Source organism: Lynx canadensis, chromosome B1, assembly GCF_007474595.2.
Source record: "Lynx canadensis isolate LIC74 chromosome B1, mLynCan4.pri.v2, whole genome shotgun sequence".
Lineage (NCBI taxonomy): Eukaryota > Metazoa > Chordata > Mammalia > Carnivora > Felidae > Lynx > Lynx canadensis.
The window spans coordinates 127,853,850-127,869,730 of NC_044306.2; the positions used below are offsets into that span (position 1 = coordinate 127,853,850).

The window sequence follows — 15,881 nt, forward strand, 5'->3', positions numbered from 1 at the left end:
TTCTAACCGTTCCATAGCCACAAGTTATTCACTTTGGAGCCATCAACTTTGCGTTTCATGATGTATTTTGAGACGACACTTCGGAATACTAACTCTCCCACACGTGAGTGCGGGCAACACACAGGGATGGATGCCCAGGGCATAAAATAAATTAAAACACAAACCAGCGACAGAGAAGAAAATGCGACGTTTTAGCAGCGTATTGGCAGCAGGGAACTAGAATAATGATGCCATATTTGGGTACATACAATTATACCTCATCTATCTACAGGGGGAGCGGAAGGTGGGAGAAAAGAACACAGCTTTAACACCAAGTTTCCATCAAACAATGTGGACCCGAGGAAGTTTGGAATAGCGGCGGCTTTTGCAAACCATCAAATATAGCTGCCATATGAAGCCAAGTCGTTGCTAAACAACGACCATCGCAGAGCAAAAATTAAAAGGGTGCGGGGATCTTTAACGGCGGGGCTTCCCGCGCATTGGGAAAGGGCGATTTTGTTTCTGTCTCAGTTTTCAGGGTTCCTGTCAGCTTCCTAACTTGCCTCATCTGAGTCACTGTAATGGGAATGGGGGGAAAACTCCCCGTCGCTTCTGTGGGACCGGGGCGAAGTTTTGCTACTTTCCTCCTGCACTGGCTGCAGGATGCCCCCGGGCAGCGAAGGCGACAGGTTCTTTTGCGCCATCATCGCCGTCAGGGCGCTGTCCTCGAAAGTCGAGAAGTGCAGAGCGTCCAGCTGCACCGAATATCCTCCCGCGGAGGCCGGGGCGGAAAAGCGAGTCCGGCAGTTTCCGGGCGCGGTCGGCCGGGGGCCCCCTCCCGAGGCGGGCTGGGCCCCCGCAGCGGTCGCGGTGCCCGCGCCGCCCTCGTAGGGGGCGGCGGCGCGAAGATGGTGATGGTCGCTCTTGCAAGACGCTGGCGGCGGCGGTGGCTGCTCTCCGCCGCTGGGTGTTTGTAGCAGCTCGGACAAGGCGTTGATGTAGATCTGGGCCATCTGCAGGGTCTCATACTTGGACAGCTTCTTGTCGTTGTTGAAGGACGGGATAACATTGCGCAGCTGGTCGAAGGCGTGGTTCAGCCCGTGCATCCTGCGTCGCTCCCTGGCGTTGGCCGCCAGCCGCCTTTGCTTCTGCACCCCATTCACCTGTTTGCTGGAAGGGGCGCGCTGGCGGCTGCAGCTCAGATCGTCTACCACCACCCCGCCTTTCAGCTTGCACAGCTGTTCCCGCACTTTCACTGGCCCGGGACTCTTGCTGCTGCCGCCGCCGCCGCCGCCGCCGCCGCCGCCGCTCCTCCTCACGAGCTCCCCCCGGCTGTCCGCCTCCTCCCGGGGCGCCGCAGCCTCGGAGGCACCCAGCTCCGGGGAATGCAGCAAGTACTGGGCGGCGCGTGCCGTACAGATGCCCTGCAAAGTAGGAGCCAGCCAGGCGCGTGGGTCGGTGCTGTCCAGGAGGGACAGCTCGGCCGGGTACACGGGATGCTCTCTTGCCTGCAGGGTCGCAGGTGGCTGCGGCAGCGGCGGCTGCGGCAGGTGGTGCGGCTGGGGATGGCGATGGTGGTCCCCCAACTCCTTCACTTCAGCCCACTCCTCTGCGTGCAGCAGGCGGGACATTGCACTTCAGAGAGTCGGAGGCGCAGGGTCGGAGGAGGTACTGGCAAACCAGCCCAACGGCAACAAAAACCCTTCCTGGGTCTCTACTGCAATGTCTTATTTTTTTCCCCTCCTCGACCCTCCCCCACCCACACGGAGATCACACACCAGGTCGCGTGCAACGAACCTTCTCCGGTTGCTGAAGGCGCTGCGCCCCTTTAAAAAGCGGCACGCGCCACTGTGTCTCCCCTCCACCCCCCGCTCCTCTCCCAGCCCCCTCCTCGCGCCGGTCGCGTGTCTGCTCAGCCAATGGAGGGCGCCGGCAGGCGCGTGCGAGCAGCCAATCAAAGAGTTTTTACACCCGGAGAAAAGTTCCTACGTACCGAGGACTCAGGCGCCCGCTCGAGGTTGTAGTCCCCCCCGCCCCATTCTTCTACCCTCTTTTAAGTTACTCAAATTCATATGTTAATTGAGGTCTGTAATTCGACTCCGGTGTTGTGTCACCGCTCCAAAAGCGGGGGTGCGTGAGCGGACGCGGAGCGCACTCTGGGCTGCAGCCCGAGCCAGGCTGGACGCGCCGGGCGCTAGGAGGGCAGCCGCCTGCCCTTTGCTGCCTCCAAGCTAGGACCGCAGCTTCCACCGTGTGTACCCAAACATTTACAGCCTCTTACGTAGATCATACCGTATGTATGTATATTTAAATCTTTCACAATACATGTTCATAGATATATAATTGCATAGATATGATTGCTGAGACCCATCATTTAGAGTCAATGTTGGAATGAAAAAAAAAAACACATCAAATCCATAACTGTCTCACAATACGCTTCTTAATTTTCATCTGTCGCTTCAGATCGACTTTATGTAATCTGGCAAAGTAGTGGTACAGTAATAGAATGCACAAAACTCCAGATCCCCTAATCCTCTCGGTCCCCTTTTCCCAGCACCCTGCGGCCAACTAGGGTTGTAATCTGCAGAAAACTCTGCTGAGTGGTTGTAGGGCAGGGATATTTTATAGTTTCAACGCCCACAGAGGGACTCCTCACGAAATGCGGAGGCAGGGGAGAGTGTCCAAAGAAAAGTGAAAGGCGCCTGCGTTCTCTGCAATTCGGAACCCTTTCAAGGTACAGAAGCCCGGAGTCAACCTACCCTTCTGCTTCAGGAGCCCTGGGTTTAATACTGCACATGGCTTCCCCGGCAAACACTCAGAAAACCACAGCCTGACCCACTTCACGCCCTCCTACGTTTAATTCGAGGGGCTCTCCGCAACATCCCCTATCCTCAACCCCAACCCCACCATCACCGCCGCCACCCAGAGAGCTAACCCCGGGGAGGTCCTGGGCGGGTCTGGGACTCCGTCTCCCAGGTGAGCTCCTTCCACCCGCCGGTTAGCCCCGGCCTCTGGAGTTCACAAGGAAAAGCCAATCAGAAACTCCCTGATCCTGGATCCGCCCCGGCGTGTGCCTCACGCGCCACACCTCGGGGCGCTTTCCTGCAGGGTCCTTGGGGCGCAGTGGTGGGACGCTACCAGCGGGTGCTAGTGCTGCTTTCTTCCTTAGCGATGGCTGTCATTGCGAAGGAGTTTCATCCTCTAGAAAACATGGTGGGAGAAAGAGAAAAAAGAAAGGCACCAGAGAGAGCTCCCTGGAACCTGTTTTTTGCAGTGCTGAAAGTTGTACTTGCTAGTATTCACAGGGACTTCACAGATCTAACCTACGATTTAGACCTCTTTGGACAGAAGAACTTCTGGGACTGGACTGGATTAATTCACACTAATGCACACACACACACACACACGCACGCACGCACTGCATTCTGCTTACATTTTCTATACTTTATACCACATACTGTATTCCACCCTTCTATGCCTTATATATCTTTGTGAAGATTATTTATATCTGTATCTATCCCCATAAAGGTAAAGATAGAATAGAGTGCTAATTCCTTGTTTTTCCTTCAACCTTGTCTATTTGCTGGTGTGTAGGGATAGTCCTGGGCCTTCTGACCTTCAAAGCCAGAATGGTCAGAGCTGGTTTCTTATGTAAATGTTTAGGTTCTGCCAAAATAAATAAGCTAAATAAGGTATGCAGAAATAAAAGCAAAAACAGAAAGACCCAAACTTAATCTGAAAACTGTTGATGAGAATAAAGAAAAAGTGAAAAGGAAAAGTCATCTAGCATCATTTTTTGGGGAGAAAATTATCTAAGTTTTGGTGATTGGATTACTACCGGGACCAACTAATGATGTTTTTTTTCTATAAATAGTGCTACTATGTAAAATGTGCCACTTCAAAAACATAATTGCTAATAGCTGTGGGTGCCAAAATACAACTTTGAGAAAAATAATTAACCATCTTCTATGTATGTATGGTAGTGTAAGCAGCTAGAGCCTGAAAGTTTCACTTATTAATATTGCATTTTATTTCTCACAACTGTATTGGCTGACAGTTACTCCTTCCACATAATGTCACTGCCCAATATGTAGGATACCCCAGTTTTCCTTGGGCATGCGTCATCCAGACTTTCAGTCTGCGCTTTCAATTTGACTGCATGTTGCCAAATATTCATTTTCCTCTGAACTTAAACAATTTTATGGGCTGTAGCCAAATATTTGTTGGATACATGGAATATTGATCCTGATCTACTAGCTTTATAAATGATTATTAGCAATATTACTTCTTTGAGGCTAGCTTCAATTTTTAGGTTTGTATATCAGAGTGGCCCAATAATGTGAGGGACAGTAAGATTTTTTTTTTAATACTTTGTGGTGAAATACATTCTTTTGTGCTTAGAGTAAACAGAAAACTATTTTCTTTCCCATCCCTCCTCTTTCTTTCTCTTCTATTGGGTGGGGCTGAGGAAGGTAGGTATCTGAGCTGGGGAAGGGAACACAGGGCCCAGTGCATGGGAGCTGGAGCCTCAGTTGTGTGAGCAGTGTGCCCCCGCAAAGGGTGTGTGGCATATGATGTTAATCATCAGGTAAGGTGAGTGTCTGTAGGGGCTGGATGGTAGCACAGCAGCAGAATGTAGAGAATGGTGGTTTAGGCAGAAAGAGGAGGGCTTCTGGGTGCATGGATAGCTGGATTAGTGACATAAGGAAGGATTAATGAAAAAAGTCAATATGTGAGGACAGAGTAAGGTGTCTCACTGTCACAGGAAGGAGTTTCAAGTATAGAAATGCAGAAAGCTGTACTGTTAGATTCAAATTGAAAATTTGCATATGAGTGTATGGCTTTCATTATGCATAAATAGATGATATTGAAATAAGCAGATATAAATGTGAGGGGTGTGTGTGTGTGTACCAACAAACATATATTCTCTACTTCTCTTCATTTTCAGGGCTTGAGATCAGTAGTGAGCATATCTAGTTCTCAGATTTTAGTTTTCAAATAAGAGTGTCCACTAACAAGAACCAGACTTCTTGGGAGAATGGGCTGATTCCAAGAATGGGGCAGAAAAAATACAAGATGAATATAAAACATCTTGTGTCAGAAATAAGGAAGTGCTCAAAGTATATGGAGTCATGTCAAAAGACCACAGAAGCCTGCTTGAAGAGGCTTCCACTGACAAAATATAGGGCTACTTGAGCATCAAAGTATGTAATGATAGCAACAGATTATCTACTATTGAGAAATAAAGGAATCTATGAATCCTTAGTAATATAACAGAATAAATGAATACATTGAAGTTTTGATGAATACTTAGTCACAAAATATGTGTTGATTACAAATGAAAGAAGATTGACTCTACTACCGTGGAGAACTATGGCAGACACCAACTTAATCAAGTATCAAAGTTAATACCACCAATAGGTAAATCAAATTTGTGTGCCATTTGTTATGATATTCCTGCCAAAGATGCATATCCTGAATCCAAGTAAGAGAGAATATCAAACCAATCCAAACTGAGATACTGTCTAGAAAATAGCCAGTCTATAATTTTTAAGAATATCAGGGCACCTGGGTGGCTCAATCTGTTAAGCTTCTGACTCTTGATTTCGGCTCAGATCATGATCTCCCGGATCGGATGGTGGGATCGAGCCCCGCAGCAGGCTCCTGTGCAGAGCCTGCTTAGGATTCTCTCTCTCCCTCTCTCTCTGCTCCCCACCCCCTTTCTGTCTCTCTCAAAATAAATAAGTAAACTTTAAAGTAAAAAAAGCATCAAGGCCATGAAAAGCAAAATGTCCCAGGAACTATGCTAGACTAGAGGAAAATAGAGATGTGGTAATAAATCTGATGCCTGATTCTGTGCTGTCTTCTTTTCTAATAAAGAGCGTCATTGGGATAACTGAGAAAACTTGAATAGTGTGTGAGAAATAGATAGTAGCCATGTTAACTTCCTGATTTTTGATGGTTTTGTTATGGTTGTGTAAAAGAAGAGAAGGTTCTCCTTTTTAGGGAGTACTCACTAAAGTATTTGGGGTTAACGGAGCAGCTTACTCCCCAGTGGCTTAGTAAAAAAGCTCCTTTGCACTATGCTTGCAACTCTCTTTTTTTTTTCTTTCTTCTGCAACTCTCTTGAAAGTTTGAGTTTGTCTCTAATAAAAAGTAAAAAAAAAAAGCAAAATTAATATGTATATTTTCTTTGTTCTTGTCTAGAGTTACTAATTCATGTCAATCCAAGCATTATACCACAGTGCATTGAGGCCTGTAGTTATTGCTGATGTGCAAGTCAAATTGTGCTCTGCCTAGCCACAGCACAGTGTGTTTCTAATGGGTTTGAAAATTCTTAGGTTTTAATGACTGTTCCATTCTCAAGAACTCAAAGGATAGTTCTTAAGAGGTGCCAAAAATTGAATATTACTTGAAACCCATTTTCTTACAGGTTATTTAAAATAAAAATATTCTAGTCGTGATGAATTCTCCTAAGCAGTGTTCTGATTAGCTTACAAACATTAAAAAAAAAAAAAAAAGATTCAATCAAGCAAACAAAAATCCCCAAAATGTATTGTTTTCACCATTGGCTGGCATCTTACCTTAATAATTGGCAATTATGGGAAAGAATTAAGCATTTATCCAGTCATTCTGATATGAATGGTATATTAGAATAATCAAATAGTCTTATGTTAGTTCATCAGGAAAATTTCTTTTCAAAATACTTCCATCTGATAAAGGTAGAAAAAATGGAAACAATTTTAAAAATCAGTGATTTGAAACTCCTACTAAAAATTTCTATGCAGGTGGGGCTCCTGGGTGGCTCAGTCAGTTAAGCGTCTGACTTCAGCCTAAGTTATGAATTTGCCACTCCAGGGTTCGAGCCCTGCACCAGGCTCTGTGCTGACAGCTCAGAGCCTAGAGCCTGTTTCGGATTCTGTGTCTCCCTCTCTCTCTGCCCCTTCCCCACTCACACTCTGTCTGTCTCTCTCAAAAATAAACATTAAAACAAATTTAAAAAATTTTCTATGTAGGCAATCATTAACAATGAAGGAACAATGAGATCAAGGTTTGTTGGGGAATTTTACAATAGAGGGATCCATTTGTCAACGCTTGAACTCAGTCATCAATCTTAGTGGCATCATTTAGAGTAGAAGATGCTAATATTATGTGTTTCCTGGTTTTTCATGAATTATGAAGTACACAGACCTCTATGAAGTATTCTTTAAAAAGGAAAAAGAAGAATCTGAATTTAATTAAACCTTTAAGATAACTTCCTGTTTACAGGAAATATGGGGGATACCATATCAAGTTAAATGACATCACAAGAATGCGAAAAGCCAAACCCCCATCATTTAACATTCTATAGAACAAATGCTCAGTTTCAACAAATGTGTGATATGAAGAAAGAAGGAGGGAGGTAAAGAAGGATTGCCCTTGACTAAGATAGTCTTTTTCTTCAATATTCATTTACTTATTTTGAGACAGTGAGTGAGTGGGGAAGGGGTAGAGCCTGATGATGAGCTTGACCCCAGGAACCGTGAGATCATGACCTGAGCAGAAATCGAGTCGGATGCTTAACAGACTGAGCCACCCAGGCGCTCCAATTACGATAGTCTTAAGAATATAGCGTCAAAAGCAATGTGTAGACCTTGTTTGGATTCAGATTCAACAGTAAAAGGACTATAGATGAAACATGAATTTGAACTCAGTATTATGTGATACCAATGAGTTATTTTAATTTTTTTCTAGGTCTGATAAAGGCAGTGTGGATATCTAAGAAGCTATCTATGCCTTCAGAGACACACATAGGTGCACATAAGATGAAATAACATGAGGTCCATGATTTCCTTTAAAGTATTTCATCGTAACATCAATACTATGAAAAAGAAATAGTGAAGTGAATGTAGAAAAATCTTAATAATTGATGGATACAGGTGATATAAAGATTCATTAGACTATTAGCTCTACTTGCACATGATAATTTTTACAATAAAGACTTTTTAAATATCCAGTGGCTTCTCACTATGTATTATATCTGAGCCACATAGCTTTAAAATCCCAGTTATCTGGCCCTAACCTATGTTCTAGACTGAGATTTCATTATTCCTTTTGCACTATGTTTATCAAACTCTATTTTAAGGATCATCTATCTGCATGAGAATCACTTGGGATATTTATTTAAAAGGTATGTTCCTGGGCCCCTGTCATATATACCAAATCAACTTTGTCAAGGGGACCTAGGACTTGTATTTAGATAAGCACTTCAAGGGATTCTTAGACATGTCCCACTTTGAGAATTATTTTTCTAGAAGTTTTCCTGTGTTCTATTCAGCTATTTTATATTCCTCAGAACACGTATTGTAATTTCTGTCACCACAAATACAATAATCCCAGACTAAAGTGTAACCTAAGGTTCAAAGTCTAGATCAGATGCCATCTCCTCTAGGAATTCTTCCCTTGTCATCTCTAGGACCAATGTTTGTCCTCCAGCAAGGAAGTGAAAACATGGTGTCTTTGGTTCACTTCACTAGCAGCTTGTTAGAGAAGTTCAAAGAAGTTTCAAAGTTGCAACTTTGAAATGAATTTTTACCTGAGGTTCATTGACCATCAGGAACTGTCAATTCCTCCATAATTTTACAATATCTGCATTAGTTCTCTATTGCTGTATAATAAATTCCCCAAAACTTAGTGGCTTAAACAATAGACATTTATTATATCACAGTTTGTGGGCAAGAGATTCTGATGCTGCTTAGCTGGGTGGTTCTGGCTCAAGGTCTCTCCTGAGGTTTTAGTCAAGATATCAGCTCAGGCTCTAATCTGAAGGTTTGAGTGGGACTAGAGGATCCACCTCCCAGATAGTACATTCACTTGGCTGGAAAGGTAGCACTGGCTGTTGGCAGGGGGCCTCAGTTTCTTGCCATGTGGGTTTCTCCATAGGGCTAAGTGTCCTCTGACACATGAACAACTTGCTTATGTCAGAGGGAGTGATTCAAGGTAGAGAGATTCAGGTTGCACTATGTTCCAGATCTCTATTCCAAAGGCACGCTGTGTCATTTCTAGAATATTCTAGTTATTAGAGGTGAATTACTAAGTCAAGACCACATAAGAAGAGAGCAATTAAGCCCTAAATTGAAGGGCTTAATCAAAGAATCAAAGAATTTGTGAGTATATGTTAAAACCACCATATTCCTCTGTTTCATGTTAATTTCTTTGTATCCTTTTGCAAAATTTAATTCCTCACGATTTAACTGAGAGGGGGGAGATATTTTGGTAAAGTGGGAAAATGCAGCAGAATGCTCTAGAAGGGTTAGCAATTTAGCAAATTACAAGCAAGGAGAAATTTCATACTTTCTGTTTCTGCAGCAATTTCAATGGCATGCATTTCAAAATTGTATTTGTGAGTCAACCATTTAGACTTTCCACAGAAACCATATTATGATGAGTATTTTGCATTGTATTTCTTTTTTCACATTTTTGCGATATATCTTTTCATGTCAGTCATACTTGTGAATTTGTTTTTGATTTATATAAGTATATCCTGGGCATGTCTTTAGGGACAGTGGTGCACTGGTAAATATATAACATTAGGCTTTCGGAAAAAAAAATGCATGCTTGTATACCTATATAAGTTTATTGTAAATTTTCTTGATATAAAGAATGTGTAACACACAGTTTATAAATAATAATAAAATATTCAATATTCTTTATTGCAAACTCTATAGTCACTGATTCTCACAGAATGCTTTCACTGATTGTTGCCGTTTTTGTACACATAACTAACCAGTGGTTTCATTTGATGAAAAAAATAGAGTTATCACATGAATGGTGGTTGGTATTTTTAATTTACTGTTAATGAATAAGATAAAATGAAACAACAATGAGGATGTGTGTTGGAAACACTTGAGAGTTAATTATGTGAGCAACTTCTTTGTTGAATAGAATAATAATTTTCAAATATTGTAAGAATATGTGCTCATTTTTTGTATTATTCATAATGTAATGGGTATACACACTGACAAACTTTTAAGCTTAATCTGCATTATTAACATTTCACTATCACTTTATTAGGTCTAGAAATCAATAAATCAATAAAAAAAAACCTTGACTTGGGCATTTACCAATTTCTATTGGTGTAAATACTCCTGTTGCTAACTCAAATGAACATTTTTCTTCACCATATCTTTTTTTAAATTTTATTTTTTATTTCTTAAATTTACATCCAAATTAGTTAGCATATGGTGCAACAGTGATTTCAGGAGTAGATTCCTTAGTGCCCGCCCCTTGCCCATTTAGCCCATCCCCCCCTCCCACAACCCCTCCAACAACCCCCAGTTTGTTCTCCATATTTATGAGCCTCTTCTGTTTTTTTTTTTAATTTTTTTTTCAACATTTATTTATTTTTGGGACAGAGAGAGACAGAGCATGAACGGGGGAGGGGCAGAGAGAGAGGGAGACACAGAATCGGAAACAGGCTCCAGGCTCCGAGCCATCAGCCCAGAGCCTGACGCGGGGCTCGAACTCACGGACCGGAGATCGTGACCAGGCTGAAGTCGGACGCTTAACCGACTGCACCACCCAGGCGCCCTGAGCCTCTTCTGTTTTGTCCCCCTCCCTGTTTTTATATTATTTTTGTTTCCCTTCCCTTATGTTCATCTGTTTTGTCTCTTCAAGTTCTCCTATGAGTGAAGTCATATGATATTTGTCTTTCTCAGACTGATTAATTTCACGTAGCATAATACCCTCCAGTTCCATCCACATAGTTGCAATCTTCACCATATCTTAATTGATTTCCTCTTCAACCTTCGACAGAGTCAAAAATATTTTTTTTTTCAAAACTTTATTTTCTCTTGATTTGGGGACCCCATATTCTTCTCTTTTGTTTCACCCTACTCAGGTTATTCTTTCTTTTAAAAATTTTTTTTAAACATTTATTTATTTTTGAGAGACAGAGAGACAGAGCATGAGTGGGGGTGGGGCAGAGAGAAAGGGAGACACAGAATCCGAAGCATCCTCCAGGTTCTGAGCTGTCAGCACAGAGCCCAATGTGGGGCTCAAACTCATGAACCTGAACCGTGAGATCATGACTTGAGCCAAAGTCAAATGCTTAACCGAATAAGCCACCCAGGCGCCCCAGGTTGTTCTTTCTTATTCTTTTAAGGAGGCTTTCTCCTCTAATTGGCTTGGTACTATGTTCACCTTTCCCCCTTACTATCCCCCTTACATATCCCCCTTACATCGATATACTATCTATGTGCCAATCATAGCAAGGTCTTCTGTGAAGTCCGGCTCTTTTTCAATGGTGTTCGCTGCTCTTAAAATAAGCACAAAAATCAACAACCAACACTAATTTGGGGATCAGAGAATGATTCCTAAGGAAGTAAGACCTGCACGTTGAATAGGAGGCAGCTAAGGAAGGAGAACGGACAAACAGCTATGATAGCAACAACAGCAACAAAGAATCCTTGAACAGAGACTGCAAGGTCCCTCTTTCTGTGGTCCCTCCCTATCTCTCCTGCTTCACCCCTCCCACTCACTTATGGTGTTATAGCCACATAGGTCTTTTCTTTGCTCATATGTATCAAACATTTCCCCAATCTGCCTTTGCACACATTGCCTGCTACACTCTTCCTTACCTGGCACCTCTTTGTCTAGCTACTTCCTGTTCCACATCCAGGTCTTACTCTCTTACGGAAGCATTACCTGACCCCCCAGAATTCCCTGTTTTATACTTTTATGGTGCCTTATATTTGTTTACTTTAGTATTGAAAATCATTATCAGATGATTGTTTGTGTGATTGTTTATTTGATGTTTACCTTTCCTCTGTCAGCCTCCACTCCTGCTGGTGAGGTTCTTCTGTTCAAGGGCCCATTGTGCAAGCACTGGGGCAGTTGAGGAGAGAAGCTGGCTAATTTCCAATGGATGAGTCATTTTTACTACCTGGTTGTTTAGTGCCTCTTCTCTGGTAGATTGTCTGTGGTGGGCTTTGTAATGGGAAATAAAGATCTGGATACTTTGCGTTCACTCCTACTGGTCTATCTACATGATTCTTCCTCATATCCCCTTGTCTCTACTCTTCCAGTCTCCCTCCCTACAGGTCCCTGATTAACCAGCCGCTGCCCAGGAATCAATGTGTATTCTTACCACGCACCATTTCTTTCTTCATAGAAAGCTGATGGTAAAGTGAACTGCACAAGATTTCTTCTCAACACTGTCTTTCAGAGCCTTCTCTCAGATGGGCTGTAATGCAACAGTGCCCTATTTTCAGCTTGCAGACATATCGAATCACCTTGTCTATGAATCAGGCCTCAGTTTTTCCTTCTCTGTTAGCTGTTCATTTTTTGTTAGCTCACTAAAGGTGAAGCATTGGTGTAGGTAAGTAATGTAAGGGTCTGGGACACATGTTTATATAACTTACTTATATTCTCTGGACCTGATTGGATCTGATCCAGAATGTACTATCTCCACAGTATGATAGATTGCTATTGTGAATCCCCCCACCCCGCCACCCCACTTACGACTTGGTATGACGTCCAGATCAAGGTGAATAAGTCCAGTTGTATAGTTACTTAATATCCCTTGGTTGAGAGTCCAGTCTCTACAAAGGTCCAGTAATTTTCCAGGATCTGCTTTTATGGTGAATAGTTCTCTGCTACAAATGGCATAGCCTTGCATCAAGTCTTAGGGGTCTGTGTTGTGACTCTTCTATTTGGGTTTGCAATAGACTCTAAATGGCAACCTTGTGTTTCATAAATACCTCTAGCACCATGGGATCTGCTGAATCATATGATCTAAGGGACAAGGATGCTCATTCCACAGCTTAAATGTGCTGAAAGCCTCACTCAAAACTAGTTGCTACACAAGTCAACTGATAAGTCAGAGCTGTGTTCCTAAATGTGGTGTGTGCTTTCTCCAAAATCCAAAGAGGACTATCAGGCATTATGCTTTTCCTAATGGCAAAAGGTGCAAGAAGTAATATAACTCTAAAATCATCATCAATTTGGCAGGATTGTGGATATTTGCAGGGTTAATCTCCTATCCCCTGGACCACATATGCTTCAAAAGGGAAATTAAAAAAAAAAAATGTTTATTTTTCGAGAGAGACAGAGAGGCAGAGAAAGAGGGAGAGAGAATCCCAAGCAGTCTCTGCACTGTTAGTGCAGAGCCCGATGTGGGGCTTGATCTCAGGAACTGTGAGATCATGACCTGAGCCGAAACCAAGAGTCGGATACTTAACTGACTGAGCCACCCAGGTGCCCCAAAGGGATGTTTTTTATAAACCCACTTTCTGCTTTCCAGATCCAATTAAAATGATGTCATCAGTAGAAGGATCACTATGATGTTCTGTAAAAGGTCCAAATAAGCAAGGTTCCTTTATCACTAGAATATTAACATTATCTTTGGTTAAGATATTGAATGTACCATTATTCATTGCAAGTAAATGTGAACTGCTTCTAATCATCCTTCCTGGTAAATTCACTAGATCAGTAGCTGCATAATAAGTGCAGCAATAGACCAGTAGCTGACATCAGGGCCACCACTTGGTTGGGATCTCAGTAGTCTAGTGTCATCTGCCATGATCCATCTGATTTTTGCAGGTGTCAGACTGATAGATGGAGACGACTCTTCCTGCAACCTTCAGCATGATAGTAAATATCTGTAGTTCCATTCAGTATGTGGCATTTTTCTGATTTACTGTCTTGGAGGGGGTGCATTTTCAGAGGCTTTCACTTGGCTTCTCCTGCCACTATGGCTTTTAATCCAAGGTTTAGAGAGTAAATGTGAGCTTTCTACCAGCTGCTGATCACATCCATCTAAACTGTGCACTTAGAGACTGGAGAAAGACCACAGCATTTGCACCCACCGCACTCCTGTTGGATGCACTTGGGTGGGATTCTATTTATCACCTGGACTTCATATGCTCTCACTGTAACAAACATCTATGATGGCATTTTGGTTCTCTTATTATCAGTGTCAGCTCATAACCTGTATCCAACACAACCTTTAATATTCTGTGTGTTTTCTTTCCCAGGTCTAACTAGTTCAGTCCATTTGCAAAAGGATTGGAGGAGTCCTCAGGGGGATCGAGTAACCCTTTCCATTGACTAGCTCAAACTTGCTCAAGTGTAGAAACTAGGAAAAGATTAGTGAATTTTTGTTTTGATGTCAAATATCAATCTTTGGTCTACCTACTTTTTGGTCTTCTCTATTTATATAGGTCAAAAAATACCCTTGTTAGCTACCTGTATTCACTTCCTATGGCTATTATAACAAATGTTATGGTCAGGGTTATCCACGGAAAAATAACTACTAGGAGATCCTCTCTATATATTTATGTATTTTAAGGAATTGGCTCATGAGAGTGTGAGGGCTGGCAAGTCTGAACTCCTTAGAACAGGCTAGCATCTTGGTAACTCAGGTGGGAGTCAATGCTGCAGGCTTGATGTGGAATTACTTCTTCTTTGGGGAGCAACAATTTTGCTCTTCAGGCCTCCAACTAATTGGTTGAGGCCTCCCTACATTATTGAGGGTAATCTCTTTTACTTAAAGTATTATAAACTGTAGGTATTAACCACATCTACAAAATACCTTCAGAGCAACATCTAGATTAGTGTTTGAATAACTGGGTACTATAGCCTAGGCCAAGTTGATACAAAGAACTAACCATCACAACAAATTACTACAAACACAATGACTCTGAACCAAACAAATGTATACCTTAGACTTGTAGGGATAAAGGTTTGAACTAAGTTTCACTGAGCCCAAATCAAGATGTCGGTAAGGCCATGCTCTTTCTTGAGCCTCTAAGGGAGAATGTGTTTCTTGCCTTTTCCAGCTTCTAAAGGCTGCCTGAACATCTTGGCTCATGACTCTTTTCTCCATCTTCAAAGCCAGCACCACAGCATCTTTAAATCTCTCTGACCTCTGTTTCTGTTGTCACATCCCCGTCTCTGACTCTGCCTCCTGCCTCCTTTACCTTACAAAGATTCTTGTGATTATACTGGGCACACCCAGATAATCCAGGATAATTGCCCCATCTCAAGATTCTTAATCACATTGCAAGTCACTTTTGCCATGTAAGGTAACATGTTCACAAGTTCCAGAGGATTAAGATGTGGGCATCTTTGGGGCGCCTGGGTGGCGCAGTCGGTTAAGCGTCCGATTTCAGCCAGGTCACGATCTCGCGGTCCGTGAGTTCGAGCCCCGCGTCGGGCTCTGGGCTGATGGCTCAGAGCCTGGAGCCTGTTTCCGATTCTGTGTCTCCCACTCTCTCTGCCCCTCCCCCGTTCATGCTCTGTCTCTCTCTGTCCCAAAAATAAATAAACGTTGAAAAAAAATTTTTTTAAAATAAAAAAAAAGATGTGGGCATCTTTGAGGGAGAGTTTATTTAGCCTACCACATTACCCATCTATTGTGCACTGGGAGACTGTGGTATATTAGCTATTGCCACAGATCCCTGTCAGAGTCCCTGATTTCCATTCTGGCTCTACTTTCCGATATAGTAATTACATTCACCTTGCTGTTGACGTTTAAGCGATACCACCTGGCCTCTACTATTCGCGTCCTATCATTCCATTCTCACTGATGAACTGATTCTGTGGCAGCTTTCCTGACTGTACACCCGACTTAAAAAGAAGAGATTCACTGAATTTTGTCAACAATGCCAGTGTCCTCACATTAGCACTTTCCTTTTTGATTTAGTGAAAAGAGTTTCTTTTGGGCAGCGCTGAGAAACATAGCCAGTGGATTCTCTTGTCTTAGGCGTTAAGTCCATTCAAGCATATGCGCCTCTAAAACTTTGATAAAACTGTTCTGGCATTTCCACCTCATTTACTATAGGTCAGTGATTTTCTCAAGTTTAAGAAATTCATCCCAGCATAATATTTGGATTTCTAGAATGTTAAACCCTGAATTATGG

The 15,881-nt window shown here is 42.7% G+C and overlaps 1 protein-coding gene across 1 annotated transcript; it reads right to left on the minus strand.

The window, feature by feature from the left end:
- Positions 1-533: 533 nt before the first annotated feature.
- On the minus strand, positions 534-1,610 carry ATOH1 (atonal bHLH transcription factor 1). The gene has a single exon (XM_030311914.1). It carries the CDS (start codon positions 1,608-1,610, stop codon positions 534-536), a length of 1,077 nt encoding a protein of 358 aa, XP_030167774.1.
- Between the last annotated feature and the right edge of the window lie 14,271 nt (positions 1,611-15,881).

Excerpts from the sequence above, each read along its gene's own strand:
- ATOH1 (XM_030311914.1), bottom strand. The coding sequence starts at position 1,610 with ATGTCCCGCCTGCTGCACGCAGAGGAGTGGGCTGAAGTGAAGGAGTTG.